Source organism: Emydura macquarii, unplaced genomic scaffold, assembly GCF_026122565.2.
Source record: "Emydura macquarii macquarii isolate MOO-44397 ecotype Brisbane River unplaced genomic scaffold, CSIRO-AGI_Emac_v2 contig_3506, whole genome shotgun sequence".
NCBI classification, from domain to species: domain Eukaryota; kingdom Metazoa; phylum Chordata; order Testudines; family Chelidae; genus Emydura; species Emydura macquarii.
This window is the reverse complement of record NW_027133643.1, coordinates 6,920,298-6,935,986: the sequence shown is the minus strand read 5'-3', so window position 1 is coordinate 6,935,986 and position 15,689 is coordinate 6,920,298. Positions and strand designations below refer to the sequence as shown.

General features: G+C 47.0%; 1 protein-coding gene across 3 annotated transcripts in view; it reads right to left on the bottom strand.

Moving 5' to 3' along the window:
* PRKAA2 (protein kinase AMP-activated catalytic subunit alpha 2) overlaps window positions 1-7,759 on the bottom strand; it is a 28,732-nt gene extending 20,973 nt beyond the window's left edge. The window contains exon 1 of one of the 3 annotated variants that reach the window (XM_067535556.1): window positions 7,651-7,759. In XM_067535556.1, the coding sequence (XP_067391657.1) occupies window positions 7,651-7,744 (94 nt within the window). In that variant the 5' untranslated portion in view covers window positions 7,745-7,759. Of the gene's footprint in view, window positions 1-636; window positions 7,107-7,650 lie in introns of those variants that run through there. The other 2 variants (XM_067535554.1, XM_067535555.1) reach the window with 2 other exon arrangements.
* Window positions 7,760-15,689: the final 7,930 nt, after the last annotated feature.

Below are 15,689 nucleotides of genomic sequence, written 5' to 3'. Positions count from 1 at the left end.
TTATAGTTGATGTCACTTATTTTACTATCTTTAATGAGAATGTATTTAAGTATTTAAAATAAATCTAGAGTTTACTAATTACACAGATAAATGGTTCTCAATGAAAAGAGCTCCAAAATTTAATCTAAAACATGGGTAAACCAATGAAACCGTTGACAAATTTTAAGGAATTAAAATCAATAAATATTTAAAAGCTGATTTGTGATTTATTTCCACTTGAGAATTTGCTTAAAGGGCTGTAATAAGTATATTTTTTAAAATAATGCCATGATCAGCTGTGTCTATCTAATAGGGTTGGACTACATACAGTTATAAAACTGTTAATGTTTCTTATGCTCCATTAAAAAGGTGGGGCACAGGTGCGTTTTTTGTTTGTTTTGGTTTTGGTTATTTTAGATTACACTGAAAACTAGTTTACAGTAAACACAAAGATACAGTGATATTCATAATCAGGGAGGCCACATAATAATATCCTGAAGCACAAGAATATGAAGTAATAATTGCTTTATGGATAAACCCTGCCATTAAATTATTAAAAGCATATCATTTTAAGGCTTTAAGGCCATCAGTAAAAGCACACTGCAGTGTCTGAGTGTGGACAGGAGCATGAAAATGACAGAGCAGTAATGCTGTTACCATTCTGGGTGAGTGAGGTCATTCTTATTAGCGAAGAGATAAGCACCACCAGCGATTCTTTCCTCAATAAGAGTAACCTAAAAATAAAACACTTTGACACACTTGAAAATAAAACCACCTCCTTGCATGTCCATTTGAATGTTTTAAATATTATGAAGCGTAAATGGAACAGAAATATACTACGGTTTACATTATACATACAAGTCGGGGATTTAACTTTGGGCTGAGGTAAACAGGGTAATTCTAGTTGCACGGTACGTAGAAAATACCAATCATCACTATTGGGAGGCACCTTTGCACTCTTGGGATTCTGTGTCACGTTACTTATGGGCTGCTTGGTAGCCCAGAATTTCTAGAAAACCCAATGCTTAAGAGATGCCCCCTTCTACACTGGGATTTGTGAGGGGGTCAGTGGTGACCCTGCACTGGGGAGAATTCTCCCCAGGCCCTCTGTGGCATAGTTCCGGACGGAAGTCAGTCTCTCCTCCAGCCAGGGTTAACGTAGCACGCACAGTGAGTACAGGTTACACTATGATGGAGAAGAGGGGAAGGAGAGAAAGATGATGGGAATAGAGCACATCAAAGCAAAATCTCTAGCCCCTGCAGCAGGCAGGGATAAGGCCGCAGGGCATGTGAATTGGCTGAAATTAGGCAGGACAATAGACACCCCACATTTAAAGCCTGCAAATCGCACACCTCAGCAGCATGAAACATAATAAATAATACTTTGCCTGTGCACACAGAAGCACCTTCCATTGGAGAATCTCAAACCACTGGATGATATTAAAGAATTATACCACGCCACACCTCTTGCGGTCAGTAAGAATTATTATCCCAGCTTTAGGTGGGGAAACTGAGGCACAACGACATGAAGTGGCTTGGTCACAGCCATGCAGAAATGACACAGCCAGGAACAGAACCCAAATCTCAGACCTGTGTTCAGGACAATCCTTTATACCAATGACATATTATATTCTACTGTGTATTTACATCATTCCCATCCTCACTCATAAGAATACGAGACAAGGCCTGAAAGCATGCATTTTAAAAATATAATGCTACTGAATATGTTATCTGCTTTCCATCCCTGAAAAACAGCATGCATCTCTGTGGGGTGTTTTTGTTTTTTAGTTCAAACACATGAATAATTAAAAATAAATCGTCTGCTTTGTAATCCATCTTTTGCTTACAGTAAGCATTAGATACAGAAATATTATTGTTTCATGCCCCAGTGACTTGTTAAGCCTACACCTATGTCTTGAGAGACAAAGAGAGACTGTAAATTGCCTTTTAAACATGTCAGGTTTCTAATGTAGCTGCTTCCACCTAGAGGAATCTTTCTAAGCTGAAGTAAACACACTTTTTTTGCCCTGTTTAGTAGGTTGCTGTGCCTAACCTTTATTTTATCTTTAGTTGTTAGCTTGTGGTCTCTTAGTTCTAATGATTTTGTCTTAAGCTACTGGGGCAGTTTGGAGCCTGTGCGCCTCTACAATATGCACAACTACACAATGGGGAATAAGTGGCTAGGGGGTAGTATTGCTGAAAAGGATCTGAGGGTTATAGTGGATCACAAACTGAACATGCATCAACAATGTAATGCAATTGCTAAAAAAGGGGTCATGTCGTTCTGGGGTGTAGACATGGGAGGTAATTGTCCCATTCTACTTGGCACTGGTGAGGCCTCAGCTGGAGTACTGCGTCAATTCTGGGTGCCACACTTTAGGAAAGCTGTGGACAAACTGGAGAGCGTCCAGAGGCGAGCAACAAAAATTATAAAAAGTTTAGAAAACCTGACCTCCGAGGAAAGGTTTTGTCTTTGGGCATGTTTTGTCTTGAGAAAAGAAGACGCAGGGGGCACCCAATAACAGTCTTCAAATATGTTTAGCACAGTTATAAAGAGGACGGTGATCGATTGTCAGAGGCTGTTATAAAGAGGGGAGTCACCCTGTCCACTGGAGGTAGGTCAAGACATATTACTCTGCAGCAAGAGAGATTTATGGTAGATATTAGGGAAAATGTTTCTAACTATAAAGGTAGTTAATCTCTGGAACAGGCTTCTAAGGGAGGAATCCCCATCACTGGAGGTTTTTAAGAAGAGGCTGGATACACACGTCAGGGATGGCCTAGGTTTACTTGGTCCTGCCTCAGCACAGGGGGCAGGACGAGATGACTTCTTGAGGTCCCTTCCAGCCCTACACGTCTCTGATTCTATGTTGTGGCAACTGTGAAACTTGTTGCTCGTAGTACCTGAGCAATTTTTCATGCTAGTTAATACACTAATATTAGAAGAGGTTTCAGAAATGTAGATCCTGCAGCTAAATTCCCCCAGGTTCTTGTGGGGTACTGGTTCCTGTCCATTGCTCATACTCAGCCCAAAATAAAAGTTTCTCCCCTCCCCTGCTTCTGACGGAAGGGGATAATATGAGCATATCTTGGATGGCGTGATGAGACATGGAAGGAGGGGAGCAGCAGCTCCAATGCACACTCCTTTGACAACTGCAGAAATCCCCCAGCAACATCATGTATGTGGGGGCTCCCCAGACAAGGGCAGGAAAGAGAACAGCTGAAATGGCGTATAGCATGTTCCCTTTTGGTATCTGGTGGTTTTCTGCTGGGAAACCTCCATGAAGTAATGTTGCTACAACTCTCCTCCACAGAGCCTCTTCCTCTTAGCAGTGAGGTGGCAGTAGGGTGTGGGTAGGTCAGCCTAGTGGCAGCAAAGTGCCTCAGAAGGATCAGCTACCATTGGAAATGGGGTGACCTTACTGTGTGAGTGGAGAGGAAGACCATCCTTAAGCTACTTCAACCCACAGATCTTTGGAGTTGGCAGGATGTACCCCTCCATGTAGGTCTCAAAGCCCTCCCTTTGGAGGGAAAGGTGTGGGGATGCACCACAAAGAAGAAGAGACTGATATTTTGCGTGTAGTTTTTCCTCCTAAGAGGGCTTTTTCTTTAATGGAGCACACTGGGCGCAAAGACTCTAAAACTCCCTGGACTATCAGCACCACAGCCATTTTTCAGTGCACGTCTCCCTTTATTTTATTATGCCTGTTAAGGGCCTGATCCAAAGCCTATTAGAATCAATAGATGTCTTCCACTGACTTAAGGGCCTGACACAAGGCCCTTCGATCTTTCAGCTCTTGACATTTGCTGTAAGCCATTGAGAAGAGGGGGTATTTTTCAGAAATTTAATACAAACCAAACCAAATTTGCTTCCTCAATTATCCCTAGAATAAAAGCTGGGGAGAGGGGGGAGCTGCATTTAAAATTGGCTTTAGTCACTTTCCTGTTAGTGACAAGTATCCCGGCCAGTTTCTGCAATGATGAAAACCACAAATAGAAGTGACCCTGGGACTACCAATCCCTGTGACAGGAGAGCGGTGGGAGTGACGGGTTTGATAATGAAAGGAATGGCAGCAGCCATCCAGCTCTTACAGCAACAAGTCAATGACTGCAAGGGCGAGTCATCAGCGCTCACTGCAGCCTCAGAGAGACCAAGTCAAAAGAAAATGAATAGTGTTACTCTCGTTAAGTACCTTCTTCTTCCATTGAACAGTGCATTATTGTCAGTGGATGGCAAACATTCAGCGTAAGAGGTTAGCAAGGCAAGCGTGGAAGAGATGTAAACAAGTCTGTTTCTAAAATTGGCCCTTTCTGATTTAGCTTTTATCATGAAAAGAAACAATATTTCTCTTGCAATAAGTTGCACCAATCATGTAAGTTTAATGAATGCTGAAGTCCCCATATGTCCCAGTGTTCCACAAAAACCTCTGTCTGAGTTTCCCCTCACATGCACCTGAGTTTCTTTGATGCAGTAAAACTCAAAGCGCTTCATACTTCTGCAAGTGCGACAATGGGAACACAACAGTTTATGGGACAGTGAGAGAACTCCTTTCCTATTGTTAACTTCCCTGCTCCTGAGCCAACCTCTTCCCGCAATTAAAAAGGAAATTAAAGAAAAACAATAAAGCATGTAACTAACAAAGTCGCCCTGATTCTTCATCATAACCATTTGCTTGTATGTTACATCACCATCCCCTTCCTGTGGCTATTTTATCTTTTAAACTGGCACAGGGTTTGACTCTGATCTGTTTGTATGGTGCCCAGGACAATTGGGCCATGCTCTTGGCTGGGGCTCTTGGGTGCTGCCATAAAAAGTTTACTGCTATTAATAATTACTACTATTTTGCCTACACCTAACAAAATCCTGTGACCTGTAATTGCAGTGTTATCTTTGACTCTTCTCACAACTCCTTCTACCCACCCAACTTCTTGGATCTCTGGCTGAATCCTGTTACCTCTTCCTCTTTGAACTAGAATCCAATCGCCACTTAACCCCTAGGCCCATCTTCATAAAATCCCTTTTTTTTCCCCTCATAATAATCCCCACATCCTTTCCTCTTCTTAATTATTTTGTGATACCTTGTGTTTTCTTATCTTTGAGGAGTGTATGCTTTTGGGGGACAGGACAAAAGACTTCCCTAACGCACTATGCAAAGTCATAATGCCAGATCACTAGGGTTATTAAAAAGCAATCAGCCTGTAAAATGAATGTCAAATGACTACATATCTCAACTTATTGGTGACTATGTAAAATACATATATAAACTTGAATTGATAGTTCATAATGTATCTCTCTAAGGCCCTTCATGTTTCTTGTTAACAATAATGATTACCGGTTACTCGAGTGCCCATTAAATCAAAATTGCTATAATTTGGCACGCAAACAACACACCTAGTTTACTCTCAGTTTGGAAACCACAAATCTACTTTGCATGTGCTGAACTCCCTCTAGACAAAAAGTTGATGGTGTTGCAGGCAAAATACTGAGAAAAATGTTATAGATAAGGCACTACTCCATGAAAAAACCTTTTCTTAAATTTGAATTGTTTACATTGCTTTAAACGTGACTTTTGGAAACTGCTGGCTGTGGATGAAAGGCAGGATTGTACACAGTAATGGTTTAATTATTTAAATGGTTCCCTTTTGCCAGACTTATTTATCCTGATAACTCTTTATTCTGGGCATTTGGATTTTGAGTGAAGAGGAACCATTTTTTTTTTTCTTAGAGAGCAGATGAATTGTGCATTTTTCTTTGGCACTGTTATATGGGGAAAAACAAATTTGACTTAATGGAATTAATAGAAAAAAAGATGGTGAATGTACTTTTATTCACAAATCTTTCAGATAGCTGATGCAAAGATTGTAGCTGACTTGAAAGTGCAAGGTGAATTCTGTCTGATCACGAATCATCCTGTATATAAATCATGTAGGAATCCCTATGTATAAATCAACCTGTATTCTGACTCCCCCCATCTCTTCTTGCCACAGGTCTCAACCCAAATCCCAAACTGCTTTCCAAGGTCCCGGTTGCTTTGATTCTGGGAGTGTGATGTATTTAGGGATACGGAACAGAGATCATCTTTGGCTCTTGCTCACCATCCCTGTTCCCCAACACAGCATCTGCTACCTCTTCTACAGTGGTGAGACAGAGGGGGCTCAAGAACACTATCTCGCACAACACACACAGGATCGAAGGTGCTGGTCGTCAGTGCATAACTAAGACAGGTCCCTTTACTCACCACTTTATTCCCAATATCCTCCAGACCCGGGAATGAAAGTTTGAACACTCTCTGTTCTTACCCACGGGCAAACGAGGAATGTCACGGTCATGGTTAGAAATGGTTGTATCTGGTTATTAAAGGAAATGGGGGGTTGAATCTCCCTGAAACTTCCAGTCCACACAGCCACTCAGCATTCCTCCTACCACAATTACCTTCTTCTCTATGTGAGCACCATCTGTCCCTGCTCTCCCCTAGCACCGCAGAATGTCCCATGGGCAGCAGGGACACTCCAGCTTTAGGAAGGACAAACACACGCCAGGCGAAGAGGGAAGCACTCAGTTCTCAAAGTCAACACCCACAATTTTTTGAGTGATGAACAACAGGGACCTGTAATCACCCCCTCCTGCTTCCCAAGCCAATTATCTGCAGCATGCCTGGCTCCCCCACCCTGGTACCTACATGGACTGATACGGTGCTCCTGCCTCAATATCCCCCTACAGGTGCTGGAACGAAGAGTGCTGGGGGGTGCTGCCACACCTGCTGACTTGAGCTGGTTTTCATCATATGCAGGGTTTACAGTTTGGTTCAAAGGCTCTCAGCACCCCTGCTATACAGGTTGTTCCAGCAGCCCTGCATGCCCTGGCAAAGATTTCCAGCCTCTGAGGCCAGCTCTGGTTCCTTGCACAGGAAACCCACTCATTGCGTTCTGGGGCAACAGTAATCAACCATGGCTAAGGCACGGGTCCCACAGGACATGCCAGGGGGAAGTGGATTCCGGAGGATTCCTCCTTGGCCTGGTTTGTGAAGGGTAGGGAAAGGGTGCAGGCGGGAGGGAGTGAAAGAGCACAGGCCCTGGAGGGGTGAGGGAGGGGGACATGGGAGGAGGGAGTTTCATATTCCATGCCTACAGGTTGCACAGGCCTCCCCCGTTGCACTGGCCATAGCCGAGGGGCATCCATGGGGCAGGGGGTGGGAACTAGGACTTCACGGTGCATCCCTGGGGGGAAGGGGAAGAGAGGCGCCTGCCGGCGAAGGGAGCTGGAGGGATGCACAGGTGGAAAGAAGGGAACTGCCCTGCGCTGGTGCTGGGCCAGGAACTGGCAGGCTGCGGGCACGGGGCGATGGGATGGGGCTGCCCGGTGCGTCCCCTGGGGGGCAGGGAGCGAGGGGCTGCCCGGTGCGTGCCCGGGGGGTGGAAATGGGGGGAGGGGCTGCCCGGTGCGTGCCCGGGGGGGTAGAAATGGGGGGGTGCGTGCCCGGGGGGTGGCAATGGGGGGAGGGGCTGCCCGGTGCGTGCCCGGGGGGTGGCAATGGGGGGAGGGGCTGCCCGGTGCGTGCCCGGGGGGTGGCATTGGGGGCAAAGGGGGGCTCGTCTCTGCCCCCGCCGCGGGGGCTGCCTCCAGCCCGGCCCCGCTCCCCCGCCGCGCCGCGCCGCGCCCCGCCACTCAGCTCTTGACTTTGCCGAAGGTGCCGACCCCCAGCGTGTCGCCCAGCACGTAGTGCCCGATCTTCACCCGCCCGTCGTGCTTCTGCTTCTCAGCCATCTTCGCTGCGCGCCGCCGGAGGGACCGGACCACAATGCAGCTGGGCCGGGGGGGGCAGAGGCAGGGCGATGCCAGGCGGGAGGGGGGGGGCGGCTCTGTGCGTGCACAGGGGGGGGGGGGTGGCATGGTGCCAGGCGGGGGGTAGGAATGACACAGTGTCCAGGTGGGCGGGGGCAGAGGGGACGGTGCCTGCACGGGGGGAGGGGGGTGCCCGGCTGGGGGCGGGGGGGGGGGGGGGTAGGAATGGCACATGCCGGCGGGGGGGGGGGAGGGCCTGGTGCTTGGCCTGCACGGGGGGGGGGGGGTGCCAGGCTGTGGGGGGGGGTAGGAATGGCACATGCCGGGGGGGGGGGGCAGAGGGGACTGAGGGGGGGGGGGGGGCAGGGTGCCAGGCTGGGCGGGGGGAGGGTGCAGAGGGGACGGTGCCTGCACGGGAGGAGGAGGGGTGAATGCCAGGCTCTGCGGGGGGTGTGTGTGTATGAATGGCGCAGTGTCAGGAGGGGGAGGGCGGTGGGGGCACGGTGCCAGGAGGGTGGGAGGTAGATGCCAGGCTAGGAGCCGGGACAGAATGTCCCAGGACAGGGTGGGGGAGAGGGCAGGGGCAGAACCGGGACAGGCGACATCGTAGGGTCAAGTGGGCGGGGAGGATGCAGGCTGGGGAGGGGCAGCAGAGTGCCATGGAGGGAGTGGGGCGGTGCTAGGTTGCGGTGAGGCCAAGCCAGGCTGGGGAGGGGGTGGCACAGTCTGGCCAGGAGGGGGGCATGGTGCTAGGCCAGGGGGGCGAGGTGTCTGGTGGGGGCAGCACGGTGCCAAGAGGGGATGCAGCGTGGAGGAGGCAGAGTGCATGATACTAGGCTGGCGGGGGGAAATGTGATGGAAATGGGACGTGGTGCTGGGGCTTCCAGGCCAAGGTAAGGCACTGAGTCCAGGGAGGGGAGGTACCAAGGCTCAGGGGTTTGGTGTCCATCTGTGGAGGGAAGGGAAGACTGGACTATCCATGACCTGAGGTGTCTTAGGGTGGAGGGGCATACTGGGAGGGGCATACATGGCTGTATTTTGCAAGAGCTACTTGCTCTGCTACCAGTTACCTAGCCTTAAACTTGTATTTCGGTGCCAGAGTTTGATGGTCAGTAGCACCCATTTCATTTGTCTGTGCCTCAGACCCCCTCTCCTGGCTCCCCAGCCGCTAACATAACGAATTTTAACGTCCTGTCGCCGCATTCAAAACCGTGTCCCTTCTGCCTTGTCAGGTTTCATGTTGCACTCTCCCGCCCCCTCCCAAACGTGCTTGCCCATTTGTCATTTTCTCTTGCAATTACATCCATGTTTTCTTCCACACAGCCTGAAATCTGCCCTGTCCACAACTAACTCCCTCTTGAAACCCTGCTTCTACTTGCCCTGTGTACAAAATCCATATTTGTTCTTCCCTTTCCCCTAACCTCTGCCTGGCCTGTGTCTGCAACCGTCTGGGCACTGACCCATCTTGACTGGCTAGCATGTAATGAGTGCTGCCAGAAACAAACCAATAATAATGATAAAACATGAGTAATTCTTTTTCTTTTCAGCACTGAAGCAGTCAGACATGCTCCTGCCATATAATAATGCAGCTGTTCCAAGCAGGCTATTTTAGAATTTCTCTGAGAAACCAGATAGATAATTTTAAACTTTCTATTTATAATCCAGATTATCCATCTGAAGGATATGTTTATTTACTGATATTGGGCCTTTCCCCTAATGACAACTTTTCCTTTCTTACTGGTTGTAAGAGTACACATTCCCTTTCTCATGCTGCTCAGTGAAAGAACTTGGCAAACGGGCTGTGTAGGAGCATTGATCTTCCTTGCCATCTGAATCTCTTGGCACCCCTTGTAGGAGCATCACCCTCACTCTTGCTCCAGGCTCTGGATATATGGTGCTTGTGTAGCAACACAGCAGTTCATCTTATCTGTGGGCACTGAACCTGTGAATTAAGGCTCTAAAAGCAAAAACCTCTATTGTCTATACCAAAGAACTAGGTCTGTTAGGTCAGAGACAGTAGCAGACTCATAAACCACTATACATGGAGTAGCCACTAGAGGGAGACAATGAGCTACATTGGGTTAGCATGGGTTGCATGTTACTGTTTTGATTGGCCCTTGTGTGGTTCTACATGGTTTCTCTTTCAAATGAACAGCTGACTGAGCATTTCAACTAAAGCCTTAAAAGTCCAGAAAGTTTATTAAATTGAGAAGCCAGGACCCTCTTTCAGCATCTGCTAAACAGAAATTAGACTAGCAAAATAAGTCTTAGTTATTATGTTTTAAATAACATGTTTGAACATTACTGTATATCGGGTTTTTAACACTGCCAAAAGGAAGTTTAGTGTTCAAATGTATTTGCTAACACATTTTTTAAAATGCTTTATCTTTTGCTGTGGTTGATGCTGAAGGCCAAAAAAAAGCATCTTCCGTAATCATGAAGATAATACACACTGTAAAATCATGCGTTAAAAACTTGCAATGAAACTGTAGAAACAAAATCTACATGGTAAAGTTACAAGTGAATGATGCAGTTACACCAATAATAAAATAATACACTTTACTACCCTCGCCATTGATATAAATAGCCCAAACAACAGTGCCACAGCAGCAACCAGAAACTAAATTATGAGACAAACAAGGCACATACATAATGAAAGCACACCTTGCAAAAAAATAAACCCTATAGCAGTCCAGGGATGCTGACTGCCCATAGGCACCTATATGTTCAGCAGACATGTCTTCCAAGGCATTAAATATAATGTGTCATATGGCTAGGAAAGGAGAAATACATGTTGCACGTCAATCAAACAGGGCTATGGAATGAACTCAAATGGTAGGCTATGTACATTACCACAGGCATGAATTCAGTCTTTAACTTTAAAATCGTGTTTTTCCTTTCTCCTATCCCCTGTACCATTGGTAATCGTAAGTGTTTTATATTTATTAATTGTTTTGTAAAGAAAATATAGACTCATGTAAAATAAAGCACACAATTCATAATTGTCGGTCTATCACTTTTATTCACGTGTGTTGGTATATGTGGGAAACTATTATAAATATATCCTATTTTCTGTAGAAAAAAATAATCTGTCACTGTAAAAAAAATTGTTACATTCTGATTTTGTGTTTGATTAAGGATCAAAGTGAGTGTAAATTGGGTGTAGATTACTACCATTTTGATTCGTTTGGGCACAAGATGCAAGGAGTGGAGAATCAGCTCCTTCATATTTAGGGTTCAGTTTCACACATGCTGAAGTCAAGCATTGTCATTGTTTTCAGTTAGTGCCTATAAAGATGGGGCTGAACTGAAAACCCGGACTTGGACAACCCTCTACATTTTGAAGGATTCAAGATCCAGATCCAAATTTGTCAGCTTGAGCCTATCACACTTGGGAATGGGAAAGGATGTTTGCACTGAGTGTTTTCCAGTCTGATGTAGTGCTAGTTGTTGCGCCCAAAAAGGACTAACACCATCACTCTTTAATTTAAATGAAAGCTTCTATGCTGGATAAGGCAATACTATCCTTGCAAATACCCTAAAATCTGTGGATTTTCTGCAGGGATTTGAGTCATGGGGCTATTTGGAGGAGCTAGTTAACGAGATAATGCAGCGGATGGTGATCCCTGGCAAGTGAATGTTTTTGACGGTTTTAGAACCTACACTCATTGTGAGGCTTATCTGCATTAGAATCATAATGGAAACAATTCCCATTTGTATTATGTAACTGGTGTAATTTGTCAGACACCCTCCCCACACACACACACACACACAAGAACACATGTTGACTTGTTGTGCTATGGCTTTTGAAATCATCTTTTCGGGCGTGGACTGATCTAAAAATTTCCTTAAGATTAGCTAGTTGGGATGTAGTCGCTCTGACACCATGCTCTACAGTGTGGAAACATTATTCCAGAAATGCAGGGCAAACATTACTAAGCTGCCTCACGGCTAATGTTCATCTCCCTTCAGTATGAACTTCAGTGTAAATGAAATTCTGACATGCGTGCCTGTACTTCGTGCAGTGGTATTGGGGATACTTGTCAAAAACCCAGTGTGTGTAGGGCTAGTGTGTATAGAATTCCTTCTACAGAAAATAAAACATATGTAACACGATAAACATTGCTATAAGGATTTATCCTATTGGGTGACCACTGATAAAGAGACAATTTGTATGCACACACATACATGCCTGATATATGCACGTATATGAGTCTGAATTCTCTGTGCGGGTTATTCCTTCATACAAGAATGGAAAGTTGGAGGGAGATTTTTAAAGGCACAAATGGGCAGTTACACACCCAGCTCCTATTGAAAGCCAATGGCAGTCAAGCACCTAACTCCCATTTTTGCCTTGGAAAATCTCCCCTGCTGTGAATTTAAATGCATGGTGTGGGCACTTCCTGGTCATTCTGATGTGGGTAGACAGTGTGTGGACCCATCACCGCTGTGGGCGAAACCATGGGTTTCAACCACTTAATCCAAAGATCTGAAGATAGTTGAATTTTGGGGGAGCCACATGGAGAGCCTTGAAGAGCACAACTCTTGCAGAGTCTAGACAGCCGGGGACTCAGCTTTTAGTGGCTTTCCCTGTGACTTGTTGTTGGTTTGGTTGTTTTGTGGGGAGTGGGAGATAATCGATGTCTACACTGCAGTGTAAGCCTGGGCTCAGATTCAGGATCAAGCCCAAACCCCTTTTCCGTCTACACATAAGTCTGTGTGACTCGGGCCCATGGACGACACGAGATTCCTGCTTTTGTGGAGGCTGGGTGGGTGGACCGTAGCCCCACCCCCTGCTCTGCCCCTTCCCCTGTGGCTCAGCCTATGCTCCACCCCCTCTCTGCCCCAGACCCTGCTCCTACTCAGCCCCTTCCCCTGAGAGCCCCTGCCCGCAACTTGAGCCTCTTTGCCCCCTCCCCCAAGGGCCTGCCCACCTGCCACTTTCCCCTCTTGGGGGAAGGGGTGAAGAGGCGTGAGCAGCAGGCAGGGAAGCCTCAGGGGAAGGAGGCCAAGTGGGAGCTGGGCATGGGGTGGAGCAGGTTGGAGCGTGGGAGCCTCTTATATCCGCCGTCCATATTCGGGCCAGCAAACCCCAGGACCCAGCAAGTGGGGTGAGTTCAAGCTTGAGTCATACTGGGACGCAAGTCCAAACTCCATCATTTTACAGGGTGGATGCAGCTTGGGCCTGCGTCCCACCGACTAGGGTTCTGCGAGTCCGTCCACACTATCGCACAATCCCCGGGGTAAGTGGTCCTCGTCCGCTCTATCCCAAGACTAGCCAATCAGCTCTGAGGAAACGGAAGTGACCCCCCCCCCCCCCCCCCCCCCCATGCAAATGCAGCTGCTTGGCATTTAACTCTTCTGGTTTCTTCTGACCACTGAGTTGCGAACAGAGTGAATCTTCTCATACATTTACAGCGGCCACCAACAAGAAGCCCTTTGCCAATTGTGCTGCTACCTGGTCACAGACTCACAGCCAGATTTTGATCATCTCTAGTGTCAGGTGAGTAAAACATTCAACTTCAGGAAGGACCATGTGTACAAGGAAATAGTGAAAAAGCTGTCAGCAATGAGGATTCACAGGACCAGTGACCGGTGCGCAGCGAGCGCATTAAGCAGTTCTAGAGTGACTCTTATAAAACCAGGGATGAAAAACTGCACCTCTGGGAATGCCCCATCATCCTGCCTGTTTTATGAGGAGTTGGCTGGGCCCCAGAATCTAGTATCGGCCAAGAGAGGAACCAGCAGACACCGGATTAGGCCAGTGAAGTGACTCTGGTGTTCACATTAGTCCTTGAGGAGGTTTTGCTGCTGCAGCAGCTGCAGCATTTCTGGGTCCATACTTGGAGGAGCTATTTGAAGACCCTTCTCCTCGCCCCCCGCAACCTGCCAGAGGAGCAAGCCACTATGGAAGCAGCAGCAGAAGCAGATGAGGAAGAAGTAACCCTGGATTCTGGTAAGCATTTGGGTCCATGTTGTTACTAATATATGAATGGTCCAATTTATGAACCAATACAATTTTTCTTTCAAGATGCAGGTAGCAGCGTGTATCCATTAATAGTGGAATGCATGCCAGTGCCTCAGCGTTGTTTCTCCGCTCCCCCCTCCCCCCTGCCACAAGGAATTCAGAACAGATCCTGAGAAGTGCAAACAACAGTAAAGCAAGCATTTAAATTTTTACTTGATGCTTGCACATACTTACACAGATGTGCTGGGGTGTTAAAAGTAAGAACCTTATGTTCCCTTCCCCTTAAGTATGCTGCTTTGTACAAATTGGCCATGTCACAGCATAACGAGACACGTGTGTAGAGGAGAGGGAGAAATGTAGTCCATGAGTGAGAAAATCAGGGTAAAAATATGGCTGGGGGGTGTATGCAGTCCAGAAATATGCCAGAGTAGGAAGGGGGCTGGCTGTGCAGTGCTTTGAGAGTCTATTTTATCATGTGTATTTGCATATAGTCCACAGGTGGGTGTAGTCAGACCAGGCTGTATCGGAAGCTGTAATCCATGCGTAGAGCACTACAAATCCACAGATATCCGCTTTGTATCCGCAGACCATTTTTGCAGAACGCGGATTGGATGCGGATACTAATTTTGTATCAGCGCAGGGCTCCAAATATAGGATTTCAAAGGCAGGGAAGCAGCTGTCTGCAGCTCATAGCTTGTGAGGCTGCTTCGCCACCTTCGAGATCCTATCCTATCTTCTTTCTCCCACACCCCCACATACAGAGAAAGGGGAGGTAGATAGCTCAAGACAGGCAGCAAAATCCCCCATGCTTCTATTGGCACAGTTTAAGCAGCCAAGTAGTTTAGGAAACCTCTCCCGACTTCACTGCTGTATCAGGTCAGCTGGATAGGGAGGCAGCTACTTCTGCAAAGTAAGTCAGTATCACCTCCCCTTTCTCTGTATGAGGGGGAGGGAAGATAGGATCTTGAAGGCAGGGAAGCAGCCTCATAGGTTATGAGCTGCAGACAGATCCTGTATACAGTGCCCACGCGTGCACACAGACACTCCTTCAGAAAGGCACTTTGAGATAGCGTGCTGCTGCGAGTGCGGTGCGGATATAAGGTGCTTCTTGCAGATGCGAATTGGATGCGGATCCACATTACTGGATCCGCGCAGCATCCTGTGGATTCCCCCATGAATTTTGACCCAATCCTGTGGTACTGAAAGCTGCAAACTGTTCCCATAGTAGGAACTCCAGATAGGTAGTCACTTTTCCAGGAAGGACATAGTTTGCAGGCCCAGCTCTGTAGATCACCAGCCTACTCCACTTGTAGATGTGCTGCTCAGTCATCATAAGCTTGGAAACCTCTCTGGCACTGCCACGGCGGGCTTGGAATAAAATATCCCTTTGCCATTCAGGAACCTCCAGGATTGCCACGTCTTCCAGAATGTGGGATGCCTGAAAGGACAGAGAAGGCTTAGGTAGTAACTCGCAGCCCCCACCTCCAAAGACTAAGATGGTCTCCACTTTTTAAAAATTTAGCATTTGTAAATTTGACCTTACCATTGTTTGTGCTCTCATTTCCCTCTGCTTAACTCACTTGTGTCCACAGAGCTTCTGGAAACTGAAGCATTCCTCTTAAATATACTGAAGCACAGTTTTACAAAGCATCCTTTTATGGACTTGAGATGCCCCAGGCACTTATCTGTGTGGATGCACTGAAGCTTTTTTTGAAGTACTGAGATGATATTTGACATCTGCTTTTAGATTCTTCAACCTCTGCAGGTCCTTGTGCCCCTGCAATTTGATCACACTCCAGCAGAAGCCTAAGATTTTGAACTGTCAAGTGGAACCATTTCCATGGTGAACTTATGGTGGATATTCTGGACAGGGCCAACAAGCAGATGCAATACCAAAGGCAAAAGGACCCACGGCAAGTAGAAAGGCATAGATAGGCTGCAGAGCAAGAGGACGCGAGA